Source organism: Carlito syrichta, unplaced genomic scaffold (genome assembly GCF_000164805.1).
Source record: "Carlito syrichta isolate Samal-C Ts95f unplaced genomic scaffold, Tarsius_syrichta-2.0.1 Scaffold303673, whole genome shotgun sequence".
NCBI lineage: Eukaryota > Metazoa > Chordata > Mammalia > Primates > Tarsiidae > Carlito > Carlito syrichta.
The window spans coordinates 1852399-1874011 of NW_007247769.1; the positions used below are offsets into that span (position 1 = coordinate 1852399).

A 21613-nucleotide genomic window follows, 5' to 3' on the forward strand; every position below is an offset into this window, starting at 1 on the left:
ATCCCCCAGTTTACAGAAGAGAAAAACAAGACTTGAAGAGGTCAGATTATTAGCCCAAGATCATATAGCTAGTAAGCGAAACACCTTGCATTTTAACCCTTCCATTAAACTCCAAAACTACCTAACTGCTATTCATTCTTGAGGTCAATTTGTAATGACCACCTTTTCCTTTTTATTTATTTATTTATTTATCTAGTGTGTTGATAAAAAGATATGGAATGAAGCTGAGAAAGGAGAATCTAAGCTCTGATAAGATATTGAAATCTTACTGAGAGAAAATTTGTAAGAGCTTTCCAAGAAAGTGATAGGGATCTCACCACCTGAGTTTCGTGAAAACAAATTACCAGTGTTTTATTGAGAAATCCAGTGTGTAAGGAATTGACATATTTTGCTCTCTCCATCAGCAATCGATGTCATTTTCTTTGTCTCCTAGAAGAAGGCTTCATTCTTAGGAGTAATTATTCAGGTAGGTACGCGGAGCCTTACCACTGCTCTGAAGTCTACTGCTATCATTCTTCCAGAATTCTTCATATTACTCAAAGCTCAAGTATACAGAGAAAATAAGGATTCCAAAGAGTAGTGAGGGTTTTTATACTACTTCCATATATTCTCCAATTCATTTCAACATCAGATGTATATGGGTGTGACTATTGGATTACTTCCCTTTAATTGATCAGAGATATAATTGGAAGCCTGCTGCTGTCAAAAAGATTAATAGTTCAGTTGGTACAAACCCATAACTGATGACTTCCCAACAAAACCATTTAACCAACTGGCTTGGGATCATGATAGATCAATGTTGTAGAGTAACAAAAAGTGGTTTTTGTTCACATTAAAACCATTTTGGGGTCTAAGGAAAATGTTTTAAGATAAAACAAGGGGCCCAATGTGATGTTATAATCATTAGTGTTGATTAATGATTGAGCACAAACCTACCCATCAAGGATAACAGCATCTTAGAAGATAATTACCCCAAGATGTTCTGGGATAAAGTCAGAATGCTAGTTAACAGAATAGGCTTGATTCTGTTTGGTAAAGCTAAATAAAAACGCCACAGTTTATTGAATACATGCCCTACCCAGTGTAATCATGAAAAGAACAATATTGGAAAGGTAAACTCTTAAGTACATAACTCTAACAAGATAATTAAAATGGGAGCACTAGGAAAAACAAAAGGATACTAAACTTTCAACTTGGATCTATTCAGGACAAGGACAGTCCTGTGGTGCTGTCCAGTTTAGGAGATAATGTTCTCTATAAAGAGTAGTGTTCTATATAAAGAGTATTGCTTTCTCAATGATTAATTAGTATCATGCCATTCACACTAAATCCATTATTGTTATTAACTTGCAAAAGATTTTTCTGAGGTCTAAAATTATATGAATAGTAACAATAATTTCTAACTTGGAGTACCTTGTAAGGACTTGCCTCCATTTTAAAATTAGTTGGTCTTACAACATTTTGGCCAACTAGGTGTTTCTATTCCTAGGCAGGAAAACTGAGGCAATTAGTTTATCCAGTATGACTTCAAAATCTCATGGCTCGAGCCTGGCTCGGTGGCTCAGCCTATAATCTCGCGCCTTTGGGAGGCTGAGGTGAGTGGATTGCCTGAGCCCGTGGGTTTGAGACACGCCTGGGCAGGCGAGACCTCATCTCTACAATAAATAAATAAATAAATTAGCCAGGCGTACTAGCACGTGCCTGTAGTTCCAGCTACTTGGAAGGCTGAGGTGGAAGGATTGCCGGATCCCAGCAGGTCGAGGCTGTGGGGGCCGGGAGCGGCCACTGCACTCCAGTCTGGGCAACAGAGTGAGACTCCCACTCAAAAAAAAAAAAAAAAAAAAATCACATGACTCTACTCCTTCTCAGTTGTAGATAGGTTCCTTGGAATTCATGTCTATATGATGTCACCTTTTTTCTTTGTTTGGATTGGATTGAATGGGATGCAAAGCTTCTTGTGTATAATTAGAAGTGTTCAAAGCCTCTAAATATTATCAGCCTTTACTGTATTCATTCTTGTTCTTCCAGAATAAGAGAGGGTGAGAGAAAATTGGGGCACCTTGAGGGTCATTTATCTCTAATCAGATGGATAGCTAGGAGTGGTTTCTCTATAAGCAGAAGAACTTCCCCTTAATTGGGATCAGTCTTCATGGTTTCCCCACCACACAGAGTCCTAGGATGGACTTGTGGGGATTATTAATGTTTCACCTGACAGTCTTTACAGAGTAGGGTTAGGTATAGGTTGGACAGGTTTTCTTCTTCTGCATTTTCTCAGACCACCCAATAAATACATGATTTTTTTCCAGGGCAGTTTGACCTCCTCCATAAATCAATCAACCCCTATTGCTTTTGCATGAGCTCCCTGTGAGGCTTTGTAGATAGCAGATACTGTCTTACATTGCTTCTTCCTCTCCAAGGAGGTTGCACTCCATCTGGAGAGGAAGATGGTATGGCAGTAAGGCTATTGGGTCTCTATCCTAACTCTACCACTTAGCAGGATGGTCTTGGATAGTTGCCTGAGCCTCTGCTTCTCTATCTATAAAACAGAGATTATTTTTAAAAATCTACTTTATTTTGCCATTTTGCAAAATACCAATGCAATAGTTTGTGTAAACGTTTTACAACTGCCAGGTATTATCATATTGAATTGAAGAACTGAATATTAACATTATGAGACAGTTTAGAATTCCTTGGTCTAAATACTATAGACATTTAGAGATAAGAGAGGTAAGAGGAGGACATGAATAGTTGGCTAAGTCAAGGTTGACTTTGAAGACTGCCTAAGGTTGGAACACAAAGAAGGAAGAACATTTGAAGAGGCTACAGCAGAAGCATATATTTGAAATTTGGAATGCGTGGGTCATATTCATGAAATGGTGAAGGCGCCAGCTGATGGTAGCAAAGGATTTGGACCAAAACACTGTAGAAAATAAAGTAGGAGATGTAGGATGAATCTAGGTTTTAGAAGTTCTTCCCAGTCAGGCTTAGAATTGATGTATGAGACAGGAGGGGGCCATGATGGTGGATGAATGACATCTTTTAATTAAATTAACCTGGCAACATTGCAGAGGTGAGACTGGGAGAAGAGTCTGGATTCATTAAGCTTATTGAATTTACTCATGTCTGTGATGCTGTGGGCCTGAACTCTGCCTGTCCATAATTCTGGTGGGAATTGAGAGAGCCCCATTCAATTTCAAAAGGGACTAGCCACAAGAGTGAGGAGAATTTGAATGTTGAAAATTATTTCACAAAGTGCTATTTTGTTCCTCAGCCAGTCCCTTCCCTATTAAATCATCTTGAATGTGTGTTGTTGTTTTGTTCCTAAGCTGCTTAATATTTCTTTATCCCTTATAAATGACAGTCTCCATAACCCCACCCCATCTATACTTTATCATTTTCCCTTTTAATCTTAAACTAAAAATGTGCTCAGTGGGTACTCTCTGATTGTTAATTGGAATGTCCACTGGTGAACCGTGCACAGTGGTGTTGTAATTACTTCCCAGTATCTTTTAAATTTTTTTCCCCTTGTTCACATCTGAAACTGAAAATATCTGCTCAACCCTTGATCTCAGCAATTAGTTAAGTGGTATGCAGCTGGTTATCTTGAGGCGGGTTCAAACACTTACTCATCTCTGTTTGGATCTGAATGGGAATTTTCTCAAACAGTGACACTTGTAATTAGTGTGTGGTTGCAAGAAAGTTCTTCAGGAGCAGTGGTTCTCAAAGTGGGTCCCCAAATGAGCAGCATCAGCATCATCTGGGAAACTGTTAGAAATGCAAAATCTGGGGTCCCCACCCTACTAAGTAAGAAACTCAGAGGGTGGGGCCCAGCGAGATTTTAACAAGCCCTTCAAGGGCATGTCAAAGTTTGAGAATCACTGCCCTGGAGAAGTAGCTTCACAGGGCGAGGAACTCAACTCAGGAAGGTAGAAAAACAGATGTTTGGAAGCACCAGGGTAGTTTAAGACTGAGAAGAGGGGCTAATATTTCCCTGTTGGAGATGAGGCAGACATTCAGAGGAACTACTGCAAGCAGTAAGATTTTGTGCTTAGCCCCTGTCTTCTGAAGAAAAACTTGGGTAGCCCTCTCTTGCTTTGTGCTCTGGAAAGGCAAATTTTTAAGTCAGTCTTCTGGAAGGTCTGTTGAGTCTTCCTTTCAAGGGTCTTTGGAAATTACATTACTAAATAAATGAAAAAAGACATACATTTCCCAATGTGTGTGAGTCTCATTTTCCTCTATAGAGATATATAAATACTGAGGATGTACTTATTTGATGTTCAATAGGAAGTAGGAGTTTGCATTTCAATCTCTATCTTTCACTGAACTTTTACCCTGTAAGAAACAGCTCTTTCCTGAGGTTCTCTTGAAGGAGCTCCCATCATACCGTCTTGGTCAAAATGCTAAATTTGCTTAAGGTTTGGTTTTAGTATCACCCTTGATCCATGGACTGTGGGAGCCTAGGAATCAATAGTCTGTAGTCTATCACATATCTTGTATCCTCTAGTTAAGTCCTTAGTTACCCAAGAATAATGTGGGGTAAGTTGGTTGTCTGCTCCCAGAGTCAGAGCTAGTGTCTTTCTTTGGGTTCTTAAAAACTCCACCTTTTTTTTTTTCTATTGGCAGCATATGCCCATGTAAAACCTTTTCTGACATGGGCATGCCTTGACAGATGGCAATCTAAGTCTGTGTGCTCTAGAGTCACTTTTCTCTGTAGTTTTTTTTTTTTTTTTTTTACATAAGTTCTTTGCTAGCTCTTGCAATATCTGTGCATCTAGACAAGGAAACCCTCCTAGTTTACACAAGAAGGAAGAGGTATTTGTATTTCATTCTCCATCCTGCAATGTACAATAAGCATTAAGATAAAGTCTTTTGAGGAAGAAAATAAATCCTGGTTGATATGGCCAACCCTTTTATTGTTGAGTTATGTATTCTCTTTTTCAAAAAAAACCAATGCACTTTTCTGTGAGTTGTTTCCATTTGGGGAATGAAACAATGGGGAATCTCCCCTCTGTGGTCTCTGTGTGAGTTCATGAACTTAAGGCACTTGGAGAATTTATCTCAGAGAGGATCTTCATAAACAGTTCTGTTTGCCACTTGAAAAAATAAGGCAGAACATTTTTCCTTGGGGCTCTAGTGGCTAACAAGACATAGCAAAAAAGGAATATAAGATGCATTCCCTGATTACTGTGGTCTTACCTGGGTCTTTCATCCCAGGGTTTCCCGCTTCTCTCCATGCTCCTGCCCCCTCATATTACCAGGATGTATTCATATTACTCGGGAACTTCAGCCAGAGGAAAAGCCACCTGCACTAGCAGCGTAATTTACTTCTTTTATTATTTCAGCTCAAAGTCTAGGACGTGAAGAGTGATCATGAAACAATGATTAAGTCAGTTCTAAATTTTTGAAATAGGGACTAAAGAAAAGGCCTTTAATGGCTTCAGTATTGTTTTTTGTAAATCAGGGGTATTGTGGAGGTGTGTTTTTCAACATTGTTATCTCTGGCTTCAAGCCCTCTTGTTGTTGCCATTGAATATGAACAATATTGGTGGAAACAACAGAAATGACCAGGAAGGCAAGGGACAGTGGAGGGAAGTCACTACAGTCTGATTCCTTATACTCTTTTGAGGATCTGTTGCCATTTATGTTGAACTGAAATATCCTCAGTGGCTTTGAATCCACATCTCTGCCCTACTCTTTCTTTCTCTATTGCAGTCTAGCAAATACTTCTCTAACTTGATGTAATTTCAAGGGTACCACCGAATTAACTACATAGGCCATGGAATTGATAGGAGATAGAAAGTCATGAGGCTCCCAAATATGCCACCAATAATGACTGTGAGGGCAAAAATTGTTTGGACTTGGTGAAGTGATCATGAGTTTTCTATGATAGACTTGGAAACCAAGCCTCCCTTTGTCTGTTTGTACATCAATCTTGATGAATACGAGATTAGTGTGCACAGCTAAGTCCCAGCTGGCACACATGCAATGTTTACCTACAGATCTCTCCATCCTCACTCACTTACCCTCTTACACACACATACCCCATTTATCCTTCAGTAATACATCCTGCCAGTGGTCTCAATAGCACAGAGATGCATTGTCTTTTCAACCCTGGAATCTCTAGTGGATTTCTGGCCAACCTAGTTCATGCATATCTTTTCACTGCAACTAAGGTGGCTGGGAACTCTGATCCTTGTAGACCTTGTGAGTCTTGTTTGTAAAACAAAACCAATCCCCAGCATGGTCTGAGAATTACAGAAGTGTCACCAGTTAACTGTAGGCCTGGATTTTCCTTTTTTCATCTAAATTAGTACCTCTGTAGGGGAGCAGGCAAAGAACCTTGGTAAGCCATGATGTTAACTTCTTTTGCTTCTGCCTCCTTTCAGCATTGGATAACCAAATTCCATGCTGTCTTTCTTCCTACTTCCCTACTTTATTGAAAGTTTGGAAATTGTCATTTTTTAAAAAAATAAAAACTGTTTTTCAGTGTTGTTTTTTGTTCAGTCCGCTTAGTTTGTAAATGCAAATATAAGTTACTCTGAATACTTGTCTGGAGGTATTTCCCCATATTTGTGATTTGGGAGATGACAAAGGGTATGTTTGACTTATAGTAGAGATGAAGAATGCATAAACCCAGTGCATGTAACATGATAGGAAATTCCCATAGACTGACTTACCCTGCCTCTAAGAGGGCTCCATGTTCCTATGCTGCCCAGATTCCTGCCTGTTGAGCAACCAAGCATTTTTTTTTACAGAAGTACAACTATACTAACTGGTATTGCATACAGTGATTGCCAAGTGGCAATCCTGGGAAATCCTTCATCCTGCACATCTCTAACTAGTTCTCTCCCAGAGGGAGGAGGTTCACATTGCTTCCCTTAGGGGAAAGTATTTTGCTTCTCCTTGTACTCTCTTCCGTGTCCTTCATTTCATCCTCTTTATATTCCTGGCCTGGATGTAACCATTTGCGTACTGATAATGATATATTATATGAATTTTCATTCACAGCTTTGAGATGCTTGTGAGGCTTTCCTGCTTCCCACCCAGTCCAAACTTGGGACTTTTCACACACTGATTCTCTAATCAGTTTGACTTGGGAAAGCACACAGAAGCCTTGTACCAGTTTGTATAGTAGTACACTTTGGAACTGCCAACTCTTGAAGGAGGATGTGCTAGGGGGTTGCATTGGCTGCTGGACACACATACAAAGCCAATTAACATGCATGTCAAAAAAATTAACCCTCAGAGTACTGTTTCAAGTTTTTGGTTTAATGGTCTTGAATTTGACCTGTTGGACAATGCTTCTTTCTCCAGACTCAAGTCCTGCACAGAAAGTCCACATTGAGTCTAGCCAGGACATCACCAGGATCACATAACTTCTTGAGATGCTCCTGGGTTCTTTTTCTATTAATCTTCTAGTGGCTTTTTTAAAAGTTCCAAGCCACAGCCACTGGAGGGCATGAGGAACTGTGTTCTAAATTTGGTATTGTCCTCTAAAAGAAAGAAATCAGTTCTTTAAGGGTTAATATGAAATTAAGGAATTTGGAGGTCCCTCCTGCTTGACTTTCCCCCAAGGTATCTGCATGATCCTTTTTAGAGTCTTAGTTCAACTGCTGAATGATGATTTTAAAATATATACATATAATTACCACAAAACCCCCAAACAAATAAAAGAACAAAACACTGAATGGTTGAATGGAAAGATGCCCTTGGCAATGCTTGCTTGATGAACTTAGGGGGTAGAAAGACCAAATGTTTTCTTTTATGAACATTTATCTCATCCTCTACCGCAAGCACTGCCACTTTTCAGCATCGTGGGAGCCTGGATGATACTGCCTGTCATTTACCTCTTGCTTTTTCTTCTTCCTGTCTAATAGCCCAATAGAATCCTGCCAGAATTTCTACAAAGATTTCACATTACAGATCGACATGGCTTTCAACGTGTTCTTCCTTCTCTACTTTGGCTTGCGGGTAAGTGTGTGCCATGTGGCTCAGCATCACCATGGGGCAAACCAGTCTAGGACCCAGGGACCATCCCTGACAGTGTCTGCTCTCACTAGCAAGATGAAACCCAGCATTTCCAGGAGGGACAGCATACCTGCATTCTAACTTTCAGTCTGCGAGAGAGCCCTTTCCTTACCTAAACATTTTATGGAATATATGTCAATTTTGTTTCAATATGGGAGAAATTGGGATCGAGATCACAATGAATCCTTCCACTGGCTGGATGGTTTCTTGTCTCTCTATTCAAATAATGCATCACTCCCTTAAAAATTAAATAGGAAAATACCCTTCAGATCTTAAAATTATGTTTAGCCATGCTCACTTTGCTGAGCCCCAAGAGGGTGGTTGTGAGGATGAATCGGGTAGGTTGGCAGAATTTGGGACTTGGAGGATTTGTGCTAGGATTTATGAAGAGTGCCATGCAGAATGTGGATTACAGAGATGTGTGTGTGTGTGTGTGTGTGTGTGTGTGTGTGTGTGTGTGAATGGATATATACATATGTGCTTTATGGTTATATTTATATTAGCAAGTCTAATCAAAGTGCGATAATTCAACTTTCCCCATGAAGTTGTTGAAAATCATAGAAAAACATACTGCCCAATCTTTCTCCAAGACTAACATAGCATATAGTTGGTCTAAATGGGCACTAGAAAATGTTGTGTGTTTGACCAAATAAGCATGGAGTTGGTGTGACTTGAAGAGAACTTTTCTCCTTCCAGACTCCTAAAAAGAAAATTTTACCCTTTGAATAAAGAGTATAGGTTGAATGCCAGCACAATGCTTCTCATTTTTTTCTCATATTTCTCTTTCTCCCAGTTTATTGCAGCCAATGATAAGCTGTGGTTCTGGCTGGAAGTGAACTCTGTAGTAGATTTCTTCACGGTGCCCCCTGTGTTTGTGTCTGTGTACTTAAACAGAAGTTGGCTTGGTAAGTCAATCTCTTTTCTTTTTACTGGTTCCTGAGCCATGGCTGAAATGTAGAATCTACAGTAGACCAGGGCTGGGCTGTCCTCATACAGAGAAAGTTTTATGTATCCATATGAACAATTTTCTTGGAGTTTTAGAAGTTGATGGTGGCAGTTCTCTTTGGAGCACTAGTCCAGAAAGATTTGCAAAGTTCATGCTTCAGGTAATACAGTTTTATCACTGTTGAAGCCCAGAGGTCATCACTGTCACAGTCAGGGCCTCCGTGTTCATGGCTCTGTCACTTTTGATTCAGGAACTTGGAGTCAGGACTGGATTAAGAAGCCCATGGGGAGAAAGCCAACTTTCTGAGTTGTTCAGCCCCTGCAGAGGCCTGTCTGCCAAAGTTAGTTTCTGTCTGCTTCGGAGTTTTACGAAGAGTGGGTTCATTGTGGGCTATTTATAGGCACAAGGTTCTTTGTGGGGCAAGGAGAGGTGAAGTTTCTTGAGTCACCTCTCACCTTATAGGAGGCTGGATACCTTTTCTGTGTGAAGGGGAGAGTTGTTGCTGGTACGGAGCTTCACAGGTCATTTCCTTTATCTGCTCACAGTTTACTTCCTATAGGACTAGGATGATTTGGTAGGGAAAGTAACTTGCTCAGAGAATGGTCTTGGCATCCAGGAGCTTAGAAAGACAACTTCAAGTTTCTCTCGGCTACACTGATTAAATTTTACCCTTGAATTCAAAGTATTCTTGCTGCCATGGGGTCTCCTGGGGAAGAAGGGAGGTTGAAACAGGACTTGGAGAACTGTTGTTGGGGTCCTGATTTGGGGGATTTTTTTGCCTTAACTTAATTATTTTTAAAGTAATATGTATGTGTTATAATTAGTGAAAACCAAGATATATTAAAAAATTAGTCTCGTGACCAGCCTGGGCAACTTGACGAGACCTTGTTTCTACAATAAAAATGAAAAAAATTAGCCAAGCGTGGTAGCACGTGCCTATAGCTCCAGCTACTTGAAAGGCTGAGGCAGAAGGATCACCTGAGCCCAGCAGGTCAATGCTGGGGTGGCTGTGAGCGTGCCACTGTGCTTCAGCCTGGGCAGCAGAGTGAGACTCTGTCTAAAAAAAATAGTTATCTCTTCTCCTTGCATCCATCACAGCCTTCTCCTAGAGTTGCCTAGTGTTAATAGGATGAATGTGCACATATAATAGTGCTTTAGAGGTAGTGGTGTTTGTATAAGAAATTGTATTACATAATTACAGTGCACTGCAATTTGACTTTCTGACTAATAAATGATGGGCATCCATTCAGCTCTGTGATAGCCCATTTGATAACAGTTGTGTAAAATTCCATAATTTGTACCACAGTGTCCTCAGCCATAACCCTAATGATGGACCATCTGGATGTTTTCTTTTTTCCTGTTTTGTTGCCATAAACAATGGTTTAATAAACACCCTTATTCATATATTTGTACAATTCTATTTCCATAGATAGTTCTAGGTTCCTGGGAGAGGAATTACTGACTCAAAGGATATGTATGTTTTCTTTTGTATTGTATTGATGGATTCAACAAAATGTTGCATCAAGATATGCTTCTACTAACAATCAATTTTGATGCCATTGCTAGCACTGTAAATTTGTTATATACCTAGTATCATGTATAACAAATAAAATAAAAATAAGCATCTTTTTAATTTAATGTATATGATAATCTCTCTCTCACACACACACCTGCATGTATGTATGTGTCCATAACAATTCCATTTGCTGCTAGTTTTCTCATTAGAATTGTATTCTCTTGCTCAATGGAAAAGTTTACAACTTTAGACTGCTTAGATTGGATTTTACAGCTAGCATGATGAGGCCGTTTGAGACGTATAAAAACCTGAGAAGTGCCCTGAGTGTAACCTACATGTGGCTGGGTGCCAAGGGTCCCAGCCACCCCAGTTTAGCTAGTAGCTAACTTTGTGACCTGGGGAACTCATTTTTCTTCACTCACCCTGTTGTTTTTTCATCTGTGAAATAAAGGTTAGACTGGATGATCTTTAAGGTTCTCTCAATTCTGAAAGCCTTGAAGATTCTTGAGTCATTACTAGGAAATTTGGGATCTAGGTCATTGGGGTGTACTGGGAAGTCAGTGAAATTAAATCACCAACATCCCTGAGTCAGAATTATGGATGAGCTGTTAATTGGGGCTCTTTTTAAAACATCCTGTTGCTAACAGTTTAAACACATACCCATGCACACACATAGGGAAGGAGAGGGCAGGAACCTGCCTTCTTTGCCTGACTATTCTTAATTTCTTGGTGCACTTGAAATACCACTTGCTTTTCCAGATCCTTAGTTTCCCCATCTGAAAAATGGGGGTTTGGACAAAATTATCTTTTAGTCTTCATACTTCATGAAACTGAAGTTTATGCTGGGTGCCCATTCTCCTTTGGTCCATGGCCCTAGATGGTTGAAGAGCCCCTCATGACTGTGGTGGGGATGTCTTCCTTTGCAGTGAGCAGAACCTGTTACAGGTAAAGGTATGGAATGGTGTCTCCTTGCTGTGAGTAAAATGTGAGGTAAAGGTATGGAATGTTTCTATGGAATGCTGTGAGTGAAATGTTTCCTAAAGCATTTTTGTGGCAGGAGTTGTTGGATGCTTTGAAATCTAGAACTCTTTGTGGATGATTTAATCCTGATTTGGAGATATACTCTGATCTAGTGAAAAGTCTATCTGAGCAAACAGAAAAAAGGGAAGAAAAATACTAGAAAAGGATATAGATGAGGTTCATCTGAATTTCTACTGTGATACATCTTTGCATCAATAGTGGTTGCTGCTATTCTAATTGGTCTTCCCTGGTAGGTAGTCTGACCTTTTTCTCTTGCTGCCTTTAGGATTTTTTTAAATATATCTACTTTGTTTAGGCAAATTGTTATGTGTCTAGGAGTTGGTCTTCTCATTTGTTGTCTTGCAGGGGTTCTCTGAATCTCTTGTGTTTGAATTTTTGCATCACTGATGAGATGAGAGAAGTTTTCTTGAATGAATTCATGAAATGTTTGTTCCAGTGTGGCTTCTGTTTCTTTTTTTGCCTCAGGAAGCCCAATTACTCTTAGGTTTGGTCTCTTGAAGTGATCATTCATCTCTTGCAGGTTTTGTTCTGTCTTTTTGAGCTTCTTTTCTATGCTTTTGACAGTTTGGGTTAGTTCTGTGTTTTGGTCTTCGTGCTCTGAGATTCTTTCTTCTGCTTGGCTGATTTTGCTTTCCATGCTTATTAGTCTGTTGTTCATTTCCATCACAGTATTCTTTACTGCTGTCATTTCTGACATCAGCTCCTTCCTATTTTCCTCTTGTCTCGCCTCAATTTTTTAAATTCTCTCCATTCATGTCTTGATGTCTGGGTTTGTTGCATGTAACCAGTCATTCTGGGGACTCTTCATTGTTTGTGTTCCAGAATCTGTTTTCTAAGTGTCTGATTCCCCAGGGGTCTGTGTAAGACCTATATTCTTCTTTTGGTTTTTCTTCATTTGTGCGGTTTTTCCCCCTCCCTACTTTTTCCTTTCCTCCACGTCACTGTCTTCTTTAATTCTGTTATTCAGGGGTAAAGGGATTGGTTTTACTTCTGTTTGTTCAATCTCCTATTCTTTATGTATGTCCTCTTACTTTGTTCAATTCTGAAGTTGCACTGTAGGTTGGAGGCAAATTGTTATGTGTCTAGGAGTTGGTCTTCTCATTTGTTGTCTTGCAGGGGTTCTCTGAATCTCTCGTGTTTGAATTTTTTGCATCACTGATGAGATGAGGGAAGTTTTCTTGAATGATTTCATGAAATGTTTGTTCCAGTGTGGCCTCTGTTTCTCTCTCTGCCTTAGGAAGGCAAATTACTCTTAGGATTTTTCTCTTGAAGTAATTGTCCATCTTTTGAAGGTTTTGTTCTGTCTTTTTAAGCTTCTTTTCCATGTGTTTGACACCTTGAACTCAAATCACTCTATCAAAAAGATACCTGCACACGTATGTTTATTGCAGCATTGTTCACAATAGCAAGAACCTGGAACCAACCATGCTGTCCTTCAAAAAAGGACTGGATTAAAAAAACGTGGTACATATACATGATGGAATACTATGCAGCCATAAAAAAGAACAAAATCATGAATTTCACAGCAACCTGGATGGAACTAGAGTCTATAATACTGAGTGATCTTTCCCAGCAACAAAGATCTGAGTATCACATGTTCTCACTCATAAGTGGACCTTGAACTTCTATTGTAATACTATAAGAAAAGAATCAACAGTGGTGGGAATCTATGGGGGGGGTACAGGGAGGTCAAGGGTGGTGGGATTAATGGTAGTCAATATCTCTCTGGGGATAGGGGGACACCCCTTATCAACAAGGGTGTCTGAACAATGCATATTTGTATTCCTAACCCTTTTTAAAAAAAATAGTGGTTGCTTTTCAAAAGACATGGGCTCCAAAAATGTGCTTCAATTTGTTTATCAATTGAACAATATTTATTGATCACCTACTACATATCAGGCATTATTCCAGATTGGGAAACAATAGTGAAGATAATAGACCTGTCTTTTTTTTTTGCAGTGTGGGGAAAACAGAACCTAATAAATAAGTAAATGATACAGTATTTTAGGAAGAATAAGTGCTCTTGAAATAAAGAACATAGACCTATAACCTTTTGGGTCATCGAGTAATAATAATAACAAAAATAACCTCTCTCCTCTTGTAGGAGAAAACACCCTTAATGAAATGCATTTGGTTCTTTGGTAACTAATCTCCATGGGTGAGATTCAAAACTGATCTGCCTGTTATGGAAGAGAATTCACTATAAAAATATTTCTAGGAAGTTCCTGCCTGATTTAATACATAGGTTACTACATCATGAAGCAATTATTGTAGTGATTAGCTGCCAGAGAGAAAATGAACATTCCCTTGAGGTATGACTTATGAAGGAGGAGGAATACTCTTATTAAGTAGGGGCATTTTGGGTGGGTCTGCCCTTCTCCTGATAAGTGGAAGGGTGCTACCTTTACTGACTGAGGTCTGGGTTAAGGTACTGGAAACTGAAGTCACCCCAGTTCTCCTGCACCAACTTCCAGGGCCCCGCTGAAGGTATAGGCCTATGTAGTAGCTGGTTCCATGGGGGATCAAAACCAGAATGAACACAAGTTCCCTGCCCGTAGCTTTCCCAGAGCACCACCCACACCACATTTGATTCCTTATTGTTAATACACGGTTGCATATTATATAGTATAGAATATATTTACTTTATTGCATAGATCATCTTAGTGCATTTAACAATGTATTCTTAACAACACTAATATGTATTCTGGTTCCACTATGTGTTGGGTGCTATGCTAAGCCCCTCACATACATGAACTCACTTCATTCTCAGAGCAAACCTATGAGGCAGAAATTGTTGTTTCCTCTCTTTATAAGTGAGGAGACTGAGGCTCAGAAAGGTTAACTCTCTTGTCCAAGGGAGTGGTAGAAAGGACAACTTACCCCAGATTTGGTCTGACTTTGTGCCCACACTCTTACTCTGTTCCTCTATCTCTGTCCTTACCCTTGGATGATTGGAGTTTTGAGAACTGGGTTGGGAATGACTGCATTGATTCTGCTGTTTCATGTTGGCATCCCTCCATCTGTTCTTACTCAGAAAGGGCTCCACTTTGGCAAGAAGGGAGGGGAAGAGATCTTAATTAAGACTTCACGTTCTCACGTCTCCTCTTTCTCAATCCTCCTTGCCTGCCTCTAGTTTCTAGAAATGCTGTGAAGACGAGGAAAACAGAGCTAGTATGGTGTCTCCCAAGTCCCTGTGTGCCTCAGCAGCTTGGAATCTGACCCAGGAGAGAGACTGGGAGCTTCTGCATGTCCTCCGCTAGTTGAGCGGAGTGGATCACAGCCCAGCTCTGAGCTCCACCAACTCAATTCACATCTTGGCTCAGCCACTTGCTAATGGGGCACTTTAAGCAGGATCATTTTATCTGTCTGGCTCAGTTTTCTCACCTATACAATGGGGATAATAATAGCACTCACTTCATAGGAATTCAATGAGTTAATGTGAGTAAAAGACCATGTACAGAGTATGGGCTTGATGAGCAGAAACTATGATTGTCCCTGGCCTCTCCTTCTAACCTACCTACCATATTTTAAAGCACTAGAGGAAAAAACAAACCAGCACAGAACCAAAAATAAGGCGATGAATGTGAGGACATTCACACCAGCAGACAGCCAGTCACTGCTTATTTTCTGTTCCCCCACACCAATTTATTCATTTTGTTGCCCTTACACATTCCTACCTCAATAAAATAAATGCACCTTTAGATGAGAGGTGGATCTTATTCTGAGACTTGAATAACATGCTCTGCAGGGAACTCATTTGTCTATTCATTCGCTCATTCTCTTTGAGGAACTATGTCCTCAAGGTAGGTCAGTGGGCTGTGCTTTCTTTGTATGTTTTTGTTGAGGGCTATCCTGCATGGTTAAAAAAAGAGAGTAGGGGAGAAAATAATAACACTCTCACAGGCTGCTTATCTACCTCATTTTTATTGAGCACCTATTGTATGCTTAGCATGGGAGATAAGAGAAACACATGCCTATTCACCCTCTTTCCTAGAAGTGCTATAATTTCCAACATTGTCTCCTCTTCTCCGATGGGTGAAATCAGAGTATGGTAAGGAGCCATTGTCATTGGAACCATGATTGGAAAGCTGTAAACCTGGTTCTATTGTCCATGTCGGAGCTGGCCTTAGATCTTGTGCCTTAAAACTTTCAGCAAACTCTGCCAGAATACAGAAAAACCTGCTAGGAAATAGAAAAATGAGTTAGTGCCCAATCACAGGGCAATTAAAATGATTTAGGGTATCTTCTTATAAATATATGCCTGAACAGTCCCTTTTTGTGTCCAAAGTTGATAAAAACAGAATTATATATTAAAAAAAAAAGTACAGGTCCTTAAAAACAACAAAAGCAGAAGAATAAAACATTTTTCCTGTTTGAGACCAAGGTTTCAATCTAGTTTTGGAACCAAAATAAACACAAGCAGCAACAGCAGGTAACACCACCCACTGTATAATTAAGTCCGAAATTGTGCGGTAGAGGGTTGTGAAGGCCCTGGAAGTTCAGAGGAGAGAGTTCATGTGGCTGGAAGAAAACAGAGTCTTCTGTGAGAGACTGGGGCTCACCCAGGCTTGCCATGATGGACTGAGACAGGCAGAGTGGGAGGAAGCAAACTTTTCTGAGGGAGAAAAGCCACACGCGTGTGGAGCATAGCATGTACCCATGGAGTATAATACCATCCTGGAGAAGAAAGTGGCCTTGCCAGGTGCCAACCATCAGCCTCACAGCCTCGGAAGATGGTGCAGTCATTTTCTATTGCCAAAATAATAAATTCCCACAAACGCCATGTCTTGAAACAACACAAATGTGTTATCTTACAGTTCTGTAGGTTAGAAGTTCAACGGGGGTCTCTCTGGGATAAGACAAAAGGGTCTTCAGGACTGTGTTTCTTTCTGGAGGCTCTAGGGGAGATTCTATTTTCTTGCTTTTTCCAGCTTTTAGAGTCCTCCCACGTCCCCTGGCTCTTGGCCTCCCTGCATCTACTTTCAAATCCAGTGACAGTGGCTGAATTCCTACCTTGCATCACTCTGATCTTCCTTTCTGTTGTCTCTTCTTTCTCTGATTTTCCTTTCCTGCCTTCCTCTTGTACTTTTAAGGACACTTGTGATTATGTGGGCCCACCTGGAGAGTCCAAGATCATCTTCCCCTCTGAAGCTCAGCTGACTGGCAACCTTCATTCACTGTCTTATATCCCTTTGCCATGTAAATTACCATATTCACAGGTCCTGACATTAACATGGACATCTTTGGGGGGAACCCCCATTCTGTCTACCAAATGGGGTATTATTATTGTTGTTGTTGTTGTTATTGTTATTTTGAGTTAGAGTCTCACTCTGTCGTCCAGGCTGGAGTGCAGTACCTCGTTCATGACCACCCCAGCATCTACCTGCTGAGCTCCGGTGATCCTTCCACATCAGCCTTCCAAGTAGCTGGAACTACAGGTGCATGCTACTGTGCCTGGCTTATTTTTTGATTTATTGTAGAGATGAGGTCTCACCAAGTTGCCCAGGCTGGTCTCAAACCTGCAGGCTCAGGAAATCCACTTGCCTTGGTCTCCCAAAGTGCTGGGATTACAGGCTGAGCCACTGAGCCCAGCCCGTTATTATTATTATTATTCCCATTTTGCCAGAAGGGAAGCTGAGGCTTCAAGGGGTTAAGTAACTTGCCCAAAGTCTTAGAGCCCAGAAGATCTATGCCTTGTTCAGATCTGCCAGAAACCATGCATAGCCACTTGGACTCCGAAACCTCCAGAAGCCATTCAGGGCTCTCTGGGACCTAGCTGCATTGTATTTCCCAGTCTATTATGGGAAGAGACCCTTAGGGAGTTCCATGTTGAAGCATGAGACCCTCCCTCACCCCTCATTTCCATGCGGTGACTTCATTTTTTCTCGTCATAGCAACAGGTGAGTTACTAGGCAGATGTGCCCATTATCTGTCATTCTTAGCAACTTATACTGAGGTTTGGGCACCCATTCCTGTGTGGCTGCAGCAACGGAGAGGAATCTGCATATCCTCCACTCATATGGAGTTTATAGAGAGGTGTATAGGGAGGTGTATGGAGCCAAAACAGCCCTTTCCCTATCTAATGGTTATACCACCAGGCATCTTTCTGTTGGCCATGTTGTATATGTATGCCTGGCCCCAATGCCACTAGATTGGTCGAAAAACTCACCTTCAGGCAAGGTCAGGATGGTTCAGTTAATATCTGGACCTTATGTGGGCTAGCCCCTGCATTCTGTAAGAATAGTCAAGAGTGAAAGCTATGGACTGGTTTCAGTTTCCTGACATCAGTAAGTTTCAGTATATTGAGACTTAAACAAACAAAAAGAGCGTGGTTGGGTCAGAGAGTGACAGCAGCCCTCGGTTGGCAACCCCAGGCACATAGCCCTGACTCTTACCTCTCCTTCCCCTGAACTTCCTGCCCCAGCTTGGCTAGGTGCTAGTGGCATCTTCTCCACCTCTTCCCTGTCCCTGGTCTTGAGTAAGTTGCTGACCTCTGACCTTCCACAGGTTGTAATCCTTCTCCCCTTAAGGCTCAGTTCTAACCCCACCTCCTATGTGAAGCTTTCCCATTCTCACCCTGTTTGAATGAATTCTGCTCTGATCTTTTTTTCTTTGCTCTTATGATTATTGCTGTAGGAACAGCATAGATAGTTTGCTTTGTACTGTCAGGTGACAACACAAGTTCCTTGATAACAACGTGGCAAGAACTTTGGCAATTTATCTTTTTGGCTCTGTTCCTACTACCTGGAACAGTGCCTGGCATATTGTTCATGCCTATTGAATTAATGAATTAATGCATGAATAAATGAATGAGGCTTAGGATAATGGTAGTAATGAACAATTATCGATTGCTTATTAAGAGCAGGCATCTCATAGGCATTCTCTGAGTTAATATTCACTCTGAATAAATATCCTTAGTTTGATTTTAAAGTTAGGGCTGGGCTCGGTGGCTCAGCCTGTAATCCCAACACTTTGGGACGCCGAGGCGAGTGGATTGTCTGAGCCCGCGGGTTCGAGATTAGCCTGGGAAACTTGGCAAAACCTTGTCTCTACAATAAAACAAAAATTAGCCAGTCATGGTAGTGCACCCCTGTAGTTCCAGCTACTTGGAAGGCTGAGGCAGAAAGATCACTGGAGCCCAGCAGGTCAATGCTGGGGTGGCCGTGAGCTTGCCACTGCACTCTAGCCTGGGCAACAATATAAGACTCCAACCAAAAAAAAAAAAAAACAAATTTAGGAATCTGAGGATCAGAGGTTAAGTAATTTTCCCATGTAGTAAGTGATAGGTCCAGGACTTATCCCAGGCCAGTCTGATTCTGGAGTCCGTACTTTAAAAATTCTCAAAGTGTGGTTCCCAGGTCAGTGGCACCGGGATCTTGTTAAACATGAAGATTCTCAGAACCCAACCTAGACCCACAGATCAGAAACTGTGTAAGTTGGATTCAGCATTGTGTTTTAACAAGCACTTCTTGTGATCTTGATGCTCACTCAATTTTGGGCGCCATCCTAGTCTAAGTTGGAATAGTTCTCAATCTTGGCTATCCATTGGAATCCCCCAGAAAGCTTTTACAACTCTCCATGTTCAGGCCAAACCTCCAACAAATTAAATCAGAATGTCTGGGTTGGTGGGGTAGGTGACCTAGGCTTAGCATTTTTTTTTTAATGCTCCCTAATTTTGTCTAAACTGCAGTAAGGGTGAGAACCACTTGTGCTGATCTTCTATGAATGTTGAACTCATTCTTTCTAGAATAGTGCTTTCTAAACTTCAGTGTGCATGTGAAGTACTGTTAGAATGCAGTTTCTGGTTTAAGGGGTCTGGGGTGTGATCAGAGACCTGCATTTCTACAAGCTCCCAGGTGTAGCTGATGCTTCTGGTCTGGGACCCATACTTTAAATAGCAAGATTTTCCAGTTTATATTGTGCTGTCCAACGTGATAGCTACTAGCCACATTTGGTTATTTAAGTGTACATGAATGAGCATTAAATCAAATTAAAAACTCAGTTCCTTAGTCATACTAGCTGCATTTCAAGTACTCTAGCCCTGTGTGACTAGTGGCTATGATGTTGGACAGCACAAATAGAACATTCTATTGTTGCAGATAGTTCTGTTGGACCAGGCTGCTCTAGAATGAGAGTCTGTAACAATATGCACCATAATATTTCACTTTGTGTGTGCAAAGGGCACTCTTGCGTGGAGTGGAGGCTTAACAAATGTTTTTGGAATGAGTTTGAGTAAATGGACCATTGGTAAAATGCCTAAGTCTAAAAGAAGTAAATAACTATCTTGAACAGGTGCTAGAGACATTGTTAGTACACCATTAAAAGGTGTATCATACCCAAATTAAATCAATATACTCAAGGCCTCAGTAGGGAAAATAACACAAGAGGCACTGGATCCAGCGCCAGAACCAGGACTCCCTCTACTCACTGCTGTTGAAAAGGCCTGTTAGGTTCTGAAAGAAAAGGTCTCTGGTTCCCCCTACAGGCTAGTCCTGGAATTCGCTAGATTAGTGTGAGATTAAGAGGCCAGGGGAGGGGAGGGGAGCAAATAGGCTTCTGTTCAAACGGGCAGTTTGGGTCAACAGATGTGGAGGTAGGCTCACTTTGAACTCCCATACGCTATTTTGTATCTGAGAACTTGACTCAACCACTATGAATGTGAGTCCCCTCCATCCCCCAAAGGGGTTGATGGCTAGTCCTAATGCCCAAGAACTGGAAGGAAGGGCCCTTGAGGGCCCCAGAGGTCACCTTCTCAGTATCTTGAGGCAGCTTGACCTTCAACTTGGAATTTAGATTCTCTAAAGCCAGAAGCCTTGTAAGTAAATCCCTTCTTGTAGGCTGAGGCTTTATTTAAAAAATAATAATGAAATAAAGAAAAGAAATAGTGTGATTTTCCTTCTTGGGCCAGATATCTTTGCGGGGGGCGATGGGGCAGGGAAGAGAGAATAATCTGAAAGAAAAAGTGCTTCTCTAACCAGAACAAAATTGAATATGTTCATATTACATGTATGTGTGTGCTTATGTGTGTGTACATACATATATACTTATTTCAGGTATTCTTCCAAACAATACTGTGAAATAAGTGTCATTTGGGGGCTCATTTTATGATGGGAAACTGAGACTTGGAAAGATTAAGTAACTTGCCGAGAGTCGCATAATGAGTAAGTGGTAGAGCCAGATTTCAAACCCAGGCATTCTAGCGCCAGTGCCTATGTTCCTTGATATGTTACTATGCTGGCTCTTAAGCTATAAATATATCTAGACATTATATTTACACTTAAAAAGATAATTTTAGTCTTCTATAATCAGAACAAATACTAAATGCAGTTTCCACCTTGTTCTAATCCCTGATAAAAGGCAAAAAGAGACTCCTTGATAGAAATTCACTGGTACTGTCAGATGAGAAAGGAAATGAAAAGTAATTCAATCCATCTTTTAAAAAACCAGTTGATACCATTTTTATAACTTACTAGCCTCCAAACTTTCCCCCTATTTCACCAGTCGTCATTTCTGAGCTTCTTGGCTTCGTCTATACGAGAAGCCAAATAAATTTTTAAAAAAATCCATATTCTTACTGTTAGTCCATCTTGGCTAATAGTATCATTTTAGAGATTATGGGCAGCTATGGTCTGAATGTTTGTGTCCCCCTACTCCAAATTCATATGTTGAAACTTAATCCCAGTGCAATGGTATTGGGATTTGGGGCATCTGGAGGATGATTACATCATGAGGGTAAAGCCTTCATGAGTAGGAGTAGTGCCCTTATAAGACAGACTTGTTCATCTCTCCCACCATGCCAGGAAACAAGAAGGTGCCATCCATGAAGCAGAGAAAAAGCCCTCACCAGACACTGAATCTGTTGGCGCCTTGATCATTGATATCCTAGCCTCTAGAACTGTTAACAATAAATTGCTGGTGTTTATAAATGACCCAGTCTAAGGTCTTTTGTTATAGCAGCACAAATGGTCTTAACATGAAGCCTACTCTTTTCCTGAGATTTTTTTCATTTTTTTTGAAGGAAGAAAGAATTCAATGGCACCATGCACCTTGGTAATAGCATTGCTGTAGTACAGCAAGAGAAA

At 40.7% G+C, this 21613-nt stretch overlaps 1 protein-coding gene across 1 annotated transcript in view; it reads left to right on the forward strand.

The window, feature by feature from the left end:
* KCNMA1 (potassium calcium-activated channel subfamily M alpha 1) overlaps positions 1-21613 on the forward strand; it is a gene marked incomplete at its 3' end in the record, with an annotated part of 543667 nt that overhangs the window by 308740 nt on the left and 213314 nt on the right. Inside the window, exons 14-15 of the mRNA XM_021712861.1 lie at positions 7878-7971; positions 8822-8933. Coding sequence (XP_021568536.1) covers positions 7878-7971; positions 8822-8933 — 206 coding nt within the window. The remainder of the gene's footprint in view (positions 1-7877; positions 7972-8821; positions 8934-21613) is intronic.